This window comes from Loa loa (assembly GCF_000183805.2).
Source record: "Loa loa unplaced genomic scaffold supercont3.167, whole genome shotgun sequence".
NCBI classification, from domain to species: Eukaryota; Metazoa; Nematoda; class Chromadorea; order Rhabditida; family Onchocercidae; genus Loa; species Loa loa.
The window spans coordinates 4893-14800 of NW_018108347.1; the positions used below are offsets into that span (position 1 = coordinate 4893).

The window sequence follows — 9908 nt, forward strand, 5'->3', positions numbered from 1 at the left end:
AGAGTAATATTGGAATTTTTTGCTTGATAAGGATGATTGCTAGCATTGCATATTACTGGTCATCTACGATGATTGCTAACATTGCATATTATTGGTCATCTATGATGACTGCTAGCATTGCATATTATTGGTCATCTATGATGATTGCTAGCATTGCATATTATTGGTCATCTACGATGATTGCTAGCATTGTATATTATTGGTCATCTACGATGATTGCTAGCATTGCATATTATTGGCCATCTATGATGATTGCTAGCATTGCATATTATCGGTCAGTTGTGATTTTACAACTGATCGAGCATTTCTTTTGAACAACCGATTTCAGTAATACTGATTGTCAGCAGTGCACTCTGTCAATCATATGTGAATTAACATCTAGCTGTCCAGTTGCAAATTTATATCATCTTCTGCAACTATTCTCATAATATCACTTGAAAAAGAAGCAGGAAAAAAGGAATTGAAATTTGCTTAGCATTGTTCCTCAATGTTTTTAATTTATTTATCAGTAGACCAAAATGATAAATGATAAAATCCCATTTGAAATTAACCACTCATAATTTCCATCAATATATATCAATTAATTTAACTCCTTGACTATTGTCCATTAGCAAAATTTAGCATCTTTTGTTCTCATACGAAATATGCTAAATATTACAATTTTTTTTAGTGATTTTTATTTATCAAAAGAAAAATTTATTTATTTAATCAGTTCATTAGACTATCAGTCTGTTTTGTCTAGCCATATCTATTTTCCTTCATGCTTGCCTTATCAGTTGATAAAATTAGGGCAAGATCAATGATCTTTGATAATGTAATCGTTTCTTCATTGCATATATTCATTTCTTTTTATTTATTCATGCTGATTTATCTTTTTAACATATCTATTTCTTGTAATTAATTCTAGCAGAAATAGATCAAAGATGTTAGCCATCAATTATAATTATATCATTATATATACATATATGTATATATATATATATATATATCAAGCCATTAATTACCAGTGCACATGAACCAATACAAAATGATAATACAGATGTGTTACACAATGTAATCACTTAATTTTAATCACTTTAATTGAAAAGAATCAATCGATAATTTAATCAATTCATTGATCAATCTAATTCAGCCGATTGATCAATTTGATATAATTTAAAATTTTTGCAAATTTCTATGATAATCCAAATAGAATGAAAAAAATGATAAAATTACTAAATGGAATTGTATTTGCTTTTGATGAAATTTTATTCCTCCTTGATTTAATTGTTGTACCTTTTTCAGCAATATTATCACAACCTGCATCACAACGTATCACACCTGCTTGAACATTCATATCATTGCAAATACATTTCGCTACATCACCACAAAATTGTGCACGATATTGAACAAGCTGGAAAATATTAGCTTTTTTTTTTTCATAATTTAAATACAATAATTTAATACCATTATATGGTATTCAAATTTAATTCTTTATTTAAAAAGGATAAAAAAAAACTATAAGTATTATTTGCAGATATATATATTTAATGACAAGCTTAAACAATTGTCAACTATAGTGAGTTGTAAAATATTGATAATTTTAATAATTTAAATATTCAATTTAATTTTATTACATAATTTATCTAGTAAACAGTTGCAATATAAGCTAAAATACTCAGTTATGAATTGAAAAATATTAAATGTAATTGGATTTAAAAAAATGTAATCGATCGAAAAAAAAATTGCAATTTCGAAAATTAATTAAAATTAGTTTAATTCCATCATATAGTTTCATTATTAAACATGTTTAAATTTTATTTTAAGCTATAAAATATTAATTATAATATTGCAGGCTAAAAAAAATTATAATTTAACCGATTCAAGTAACAATTTTAATTCCATTATATGATTTCAATATTGATTACTGCAAAAATTCCAAATCCAATACTATCGTGTATGCTTATTACCTTCCTTAGAATTAACTTGAAACGATGACATAGGTTGATTTTATCAATAAAGCCTGATAAGCTTATTTTCTTTGCTATTTTCACCAATTTCAAATAGTTTCCATGCTCTTCCTGTCGTCCCTCAATAGTTAGCATTTGTTGACATTTCATGCGACTTTCATGTGAGCATGTTTGTGAGCATAGCTAAATAATTAATAGTAATTAGTGACAATTAATTTGATGCGAAATTTTACTTGAAAAGAAAAAAAGTTTTCATTCTAAATTCATATTAATTTTCATATTCTATGGTTATTTCAAAAGTACGTAATAATAAGTGGAAGTAAAATGAAAAAAAAAAGTGTACGGGTGTAGAAAAAAAAGTAATTAAAAATAATAATTGACATTGGCAACAGTAGTACAGTAAATAGAATATAGTAGTGCAGTAAATATAGTAGTTCGGTAGTACAATATAGAAGAACAAATACGGTAGAAATAAGCAAATAAATTCATTTTAAAACATGTAAATATGAATGCAATGATCAAACATAACATGAATACAATCGTAAAATATTAATTTGGATATTAAATTTAATTCTATTACAATTTCTAATTCAAAGTGAACAGTTATGAGCTAAAGGTTATAAATTAAAAAGGTTAAAAGGTTAAAAAGCCGGTTATAAATTTAAAAAAATATTTAATGTAATATAACAGACTAAATAAAAAAAAATTTTGACAAACATTCATCACTTTGATCAATGAGCGTTAATTGATTTGTGTAAAATGAAATGAATTAATAAATTATAAAGACAAAAGAATGAATTATGTTATTGAATTGTATCTTTTATTTTTTAAATCTTTTTAAGAGAAAATCATTAAACTAATAAGTCAAACATATTAAATAATCCATGCACATTTACATTACTTAATTAGAAAAGCAAACGGAATCAACATATATGTGCTATTAAAAATTATACACAGAAAATTGTAATTAGACTAATTAAAGTATTTTAATTGCAATCTTTATTCAAAATTTTTTATAGCTTATTTTTAGAAAACTAGCAAATAAATAAATTAAATTTAAAAAGTATAAAGAGACGAATTAAATTGAAAAAATGCAGAAAGAAAAGAAATCCAAGTATTTGTATAATTTTTATAAAATAGGATTGTAAAGAAAAACGAACTTTAGAAATCCATCAGATATAATGTAAATATTAATAATTAAATATTAATAATCTTTTTTTCCATTATTCATTTTTTCGATTTGCCATTTTTCCACGAATTAAATTGGAAAGTTATTTGAGTTATAAAATTGAAAAAGAATAAAAGGAAAATTATTTTAAATTATTAACAAACATATTCAAATAGGTAAAATAATTTCGATTCCATTGTAACAAAATGTAATTTTTTATGCGTTTCTTTGAAATTTTTAAAATTTAATTATAAAACATGTTACAAACAATTCATTGTTGAGTAAATTTTGATAAATGACTAATTACTGTCATTTTCATAAGTAAACTTACTGATAAGTGATAATAAAACATTTCTGTACAACAGATCAACAGATATCCTTGCATTCATCGTTTTACAAGGAAGCGCAATTATCCGAAGGATTGTTGTAATTGAAATAATTAAATTAGACCAACAATAAAAATGTATTTTTCTAATTTTTAAAAATAACAAAAATCTTACTCGTAGAGCATATCCTCGATGCGCTAAAAACATTTGTAAGGGTAAAATGCGTCCATGAATTTGATTAAATACAATTGATGCAATCTGTAAATGTATAATTACAATCAAAAAAAAAAAAAGAAAGCGCAAAAATTATTGAAGTCAGAATTAAAATCAAAATGAAATTTCGAAAAATCTAAAAAGGTTATTACAAACACAAGAAAAATTACAATGAAATTGAAAGAAATTTTGAAAAATCAAAAAAAAAATATCACAAAAATTTTGGAAATTCAAAAGATGTTAAAATTTTTATGCAAAAAAAATTCATACCTAAATTTTATGTATGCATTTTATACCTAAAACGGAAAATGAAAAATTAGCAAATTTCTTGAAATTATTATTAAAATTTTAACATTTACATTTAAAATTCCTAGTATATTTGCTTACAAAAATAAAAAAAAAGAAAGAAATTATTGATTTACATGTGCCATATAATCATCTTGGCATCCATCATTATTAAAGCATGATAAATAATGTCGATTTGCTGCACAGAGATGTTGATTTTTTGGCATCATAACGTGTGTTACGCTTCGTAACGAACATCGATGACGTGTCCTTAACGTCAACATTTCCGATGATGATTCACTTTGATCGTTGTCAACATTTCGTCTAATACGCATTGTCTAAAAAGACGTATTAACTTCATTTTCCTTTTCCTATAATCTATCTTTTAAGATTTGTGAAAATAAAAAGAAAAAAAAAGAAAAAAGTTGGAAAATACTTTGAAAAAAAAATTTTGATAAATCATCTAAATTACATTTGAAAAATTTTTATAAAAATAACTAAAAATTTTAATGATCAAATTTTTTTTGAAAAAATTTTTTTTCAAAATTTTTTAAAAAAACATGAAATTCTTTCTTTAAATTTTTCAATTTATTTCCTTCTCTTTAATATTCATCATTGCTACATTTAACATTGCCATATTTTAATTCTTAATTAAAAAGTTAGAAAAAATAAATGTAATTCAAAATAAACTTCAAGAACTTGAAAAGAAAAAAGAATTAAGCATTTAATATGCTAAAATACCTGAAAAGCAGTTTCGAAACATTGTTCAAGTTTTAAACGATTGCAATGACTTTTATCGGCATTAGATCCAAAGGAGAATGCCGTAGTAGGTAATAGTGATAGTAACAGCAATGGGAATGTATTAGTTGTTACTGTAATTATCGTATTCATTTGCGTGTCGCATAATCACTTCATCATTATCTTTCTTATCACACCAATCATTATTTAAATCAATGATGGGCAATTTCTGATAAAATCTAAAATAAACCATTATGATTTTGAAAATTTTAAAGTGACAAACATTTAAGGTAATATGACAACTAATTTTGTTTGAAACAAAAATTCATTTAATTGATTACTGTAGACGAATTCACTTTTGATTATTACAAAAACACGCACACGTACCAGAAGTATATATATATATATATATATTTACATCACATGGGACATTACCGTAGCTTGGACACGTACTTGGACGCGTTACCATAATTTCAGGGAAGGAATAGTTTAACGGATTAAGATTTTAAAAAACGTCTGAAAATGGCACTATTATGTGAAGTTGTTTGTATTACAAAAAGTAAGAAGACCGATATCACACTTTGGATGATAACGCAAAAATATATGTAAATGATGTACATATTTCCTGTGAATACGATAAATACAGTATGCAATATGAATATCATTGCCTAAGGGAGCTTTAGGACTATTGTACACTTGATGATGATGATGTAGAAGACATATGTAGATGATACATACGTTTCTTGTGCACATGGTGCATACACTAAATGTGAAATAGTTTGTCCTGAGAAAACCTTAGAACTATCGTAACTTTACAACTACAAACTGTCGTTTTGAAGATGACGTAGAAGACACTTGTAAATGATATACATATTTCCTCTGTATACGGTATATACAGTATGCAATATGAAATATCACCGTAACATAAAGGAATTTTAAGATGGATTAGAAAGATTACAATGTAAGTATATCTAAAAATGATTTTCTTATTTGAATTTCGATTATACTTATCTCGTTAATGATTATAAAACAAGGAAGAACAGGAATGGAATGATAACGGTACTATGAAATAAGCAAAATTGATAACAGTTTTTTTTTCAAAAGGCAAAAAGTTTGAAATGCATTTTGAAAAGTGATTTGAAATTTTGAAATATTTTTCAATTCAAATATGATCCCATTTTTATATAAATGAATTAGGCAAGAAGGTGAAAAGGAGATTTTATATCAAAATTAACTGAAATTGTTGATAAAGTGAAATTTGATAGTAATGGAAATTTTTAGCACCATGTTAAGTTTTTAAGATTTTTTTCAAATAAAAAAAACTCAATTCATTTTTTCCAATTTAAATTTCAATAAAATGCTCGCAAAAAATTCACAAATGAAAATTTATTATTTAATTTCAAAATTATTTTTTGAAAAAACTTTGCAATTAAAGCAAAAAAAAATTTGTCAGAATGAAAGATGATATTAATGCAATGAACAGGACTTAATGATCTTTAACCCTTTATATAATTTTCTTTTTTTCTCGATTTGGTCTAATTTTTCTTTTCTATTCAACCAGACAGATTTCCCGCCCTGTTCATTAATAATTGAATGAATTCTACCACAAAAATCATCAAATTTAGTGGAAATAATTAATTTCATTTTGATGATTATTATCTTTGCCAAGCATGCGATTGTAAATAAAATTTGAATTCAATTCAAATATTTCCCACGAAAAAAATCAATTATTAAAAGAGTAGGAAAAAAGGTTTTTTTTCCTTCTTTCAATTTTATTTCCATTGTTATGAAATTCAAGCCTGAACTGATTCATTTTTTTAATACGAATTTGAGCTTTTACTAATTTGATTTTATTAATTTGTGATTAAATTTGCCGTTAAATTTAATTACATTTAACTCATTTGAAACTATCAAATTTAGCTTATTTTGATTATTTCAATGCAAACTTGAACTTTATCAAATTCGATTTTTGTTTACTAGATCAAAATTAATTTAAAACTATTACATTTTCATTTCATTTATTAGGATAAATTTTATTCAAATTAATTCATTTTAATTAGCTTTGAAAAAAAAAAAACAAGTCCTATGATTATTTTTTCATATAGCAATCGTATGATTTTATTTCAGCTTATTACATTTCAATTTAGTAACTCGCATGATTTCTATTCAATTCCCTAACTATTTCTTTATTAACTTTTGATTTACGCTAATCAATTTATTTCACATTTTACAATGTCAATCAAAAAAGCGAAACTCATACTTTTTAATCGATAACTGCAAATAATAAATTTTAAATGAAATTTAGAAATAATAAATTTTAAATAAAACTTAGAAATAAAATATTAAATAGTAAATTCCAAACGAAACTTAGTTTTTTAAATGAAATTTAGAAACAATAAATTTTTAATTGAAAATAGGCGACGCATACTTTTTAATATATTCTCGCCCTTTGTCTTGATCATTTTTGTTTGCTTTTACTTATACAAACCAAATTTGATATCATAAGAAATAAAAAGAGAAAAAAAAACCTAGATGAAATAAAATTGAAAAAAAAAGTACGAAGTTAGAGGAGAATGAATGATTAATAATTAAAAGAAGATAGATAAAAAGGGAATTAATTAATAATTAGTATGAATTTCTTCGTGGTATTTCAAATTCATTTGAATTACTTGAATATAGTATATATAGAAGCGCTTTTGTCGCATTTTAGGCCGCATTATTTCTATTATTTCTGCTATTAAGTTTTACATTCGGGAAAAAAAAGAAACCAAAAAAAAACTTTTGTTGTAAAAACTGCTTCAATTTGTTACACATTAATAATTAGCAATAATAATTAGCTTCTCAAAATAATTACCTTCTCAAATCAAATATTCATATCAAATATGATTTTTTTAAGATGATTATTCCGTGAACGATATACTAAATTTAAACTACAAACTGTATTTTAGTTTGAAAAAAAAGGATAAAAATAAAATTAATTAAAAAATATTCTGAGAAGAAAATGGAAAAATACGAGAGAAGAAACATAAAGTTTAGTTAATGAATTGAAAATAAATTACGAGTGGAACTTTCCTACCTAGCTCAAATTCAACAAATTTGAAATTTGAAAATTTCTTCTTCCTTTCCAAAACTTTTCCACTTTTTCATTTATCAATTTTCTCATGATTGTGATTGAAAAGTTGTAATGTGCAATGTTATAAACTTAAATTTAAAAAAAAATCGAAAAATGAAATCTGAAAAAAAACAAATCAATGATTAAATAATCGAATTTTTTTTTTTTCAAAAAATTATTTCGATTTTCTTTCCATTTGTTTTTCGCCTCATTCAAATTTTTTTTTCGAATTATTTTTTTCCAAACTTCATTTTTAAAGAAAAAGAAAAAGAACTACATGATGAAGAAGAAATTTCATTTCAATATCATACTTCATGTTAATTCATTTTGTATCATTACTTATTTGCTTTTTTTTCTTTATCTGTGTAAAATTGGGTTAGCTTAATTTTGATCTTAAAAATTTGAATATTTAAATTTAATTAAATTTAAGGAAAAAAAAGGTTGGAAATGGAAATTCCTGGAAAAAAAAGGAAAAAATCTGAGAAGGATTATTTAAACAATTTTTTTTTTTTGAATGCAAATATAGAAAATCTTGTGATAAAATATTCAGCTTAAGTTGACATATTTTAAAGTTGAATAGAAAAAAAAAGAACATTCATGCAAAAGATGTCACTAATATGTCACCAACATGTCACTAATCGTAAGGTTGACAAAAAGTGTGAAAGCAAGTATTTATTGCTCGAAAAATTTTGAATGTATTTAAATATTTTTAATTTTTATGAATTATTTTTCTTTTCAATTTCGCTTTTTGACATTATATCAATATTTTTTATTTGTTTTATTTTTCCCATAAAATTACGATATTTTTATCATAATTTTTAAAAAAAGGAAGGAAAGAAAAAATCAATGCAGCATTCATCATTCATTCATTAATATCATTCATACAAGACAGAAATTATAAAAATTTAAATTTTTTAAAAGATTTGAAAAAAAACACACAAAGAGCATCCTAATTCAAATCTTTTAAAAATCACGTTTATGTATTTATTTTCAATTTTAAATGTGCTAAATTAATTTGAACTGTTTGAAAAATTTTAAAAATTGAAAGAACGTGCCACTTTTAAGGGGGAAAAAAAACGTTACAATTTTTGTGAAACCACTAGATACTAATTAAACTTAAAAATAAAAAAGAAAATTGAAAATGCTATATTTGTTAAAATTTCTTAAGGACAAAGAACTTCCTAAAGATTTAAGGATTGAATAAATTGGAGATTTATGCAAATTTAAATTTTTTAAAGACTTTTTTAAAAAAGTTCAAAAATCATTTTAATTCAAGTTTTTTAAAACTTCTGTAGCTGTAAATGCAAGATAAGCCATATATATGTGTGTTATTTTTGTTTTCCCTTCAGTATTCATATTTATATATATATATACATTTGCAATGTAATAAAACAAAACTAAAAATTGTTAGCTATCATTCACTCGGTTAATTTAAAATATTAATGAAGGGAATTTTTGAACAAAAAACAACCATGCAAAAGATGTCACCAAAATGTCACCAATCATAACATCTTTAAGTTCTTGCATTTAAATATTATAGCTGAATTATTATCAGGTTTCATGCAGGTTAACGAAATGCTTTCCTTTTCATCTTTTCTTATTTATTAATTTTTTTTTTTATTGTTCCATTGTTATTTTTAATGTCATCGTCTTTTTTTTTAAATCAAAAAAATTTTTTTCCTAATTTACTAAAAAACCTTTCTTATAAAAAAACTTTCATTTTTCAAAAAAATTTCTTATAAGTTATCCGAAAAAAAAAATAATTACGTCATCATTATGTTTGTAATACTAAAAATTATGATAAAAAACATTTCATTTTCATGATCTAATTTCATTAATCGAATTTATTCCCTTTTACCGGTTAACCACTTCTTTCCTAACAGATATTTTATTTGCATGATCCGGTTTAACGGATCGAATTTGCACATTTGTCGGTTAAAGTCTTCCTTTTTCCGTCATTGCAACTCTATGATTCAAAAATCATGATTGTATCGATAATGAAAGCCTATTTATTATATTTTCAGTCTATTTTTAGCGATGGGAAAAAAATACGTGAAATAATTACGCCAAAAAAGAAAAAAAGAAAAAAGAAAAAGAAAACGTCAATAAAGTATATT

General features: G+C 23.8%; 3 protein-coding genes across 3 annotated transcripts; 1 reads left to right on the top strand and 2 right to left on the bottom strand.

The window, feature by feature from the left end:
- Positions 1-32: 32 nt before the first annotated feature.
- Positions 33-428, top strand: LOAG_09693 (hypothetical protein; the record flags this gene model as incomplete). Its single annotated transcript, XM_003145220.1, has 2 exons — positions 33-274; positions 329-428. The coding sequence occupies 2 exons, from the start codon at positions 33-35 to the stop codon at positions 426-428; spliced, it is 342 nt and encodes a 113-aa protein (XP_003145268.1).
- Positions 429-1949: 1521 nt separating this feature from the next.
- On the bottom strand, positions 1950-2099 carry LOAG_17985 (hypothetical protein; the record flags this gene model as incomplete). The annotated part of the gene is made up of 1 exon (XM_020450656.1): positions 1950-2099. A coding segment is annotated over one exon (150 nt), but the record flags the coding sequence as incomplete, so codon positions are not given.
- A 1967-nt stretch (positions 2100-4066) lies between these two features.
- Positions 4067-4832, bottom strand: LOAG_17986 (hypothetical protein; the record flags this gene model as incomplete). Its single annotated transcript, XM_003145221.2, has 2 exons — positions 4067-4279; positions 4683-4832. The coding sequence occupies 2 exons, from the start codon at positions 4830-4832 to the stop codon at positions 4067-4069; spliced, it is 363 nt and encodes a 120-aa protein (XP_003145269.2).
- Positions 4833-9908: the final 5076 nt, after the last annotated feature.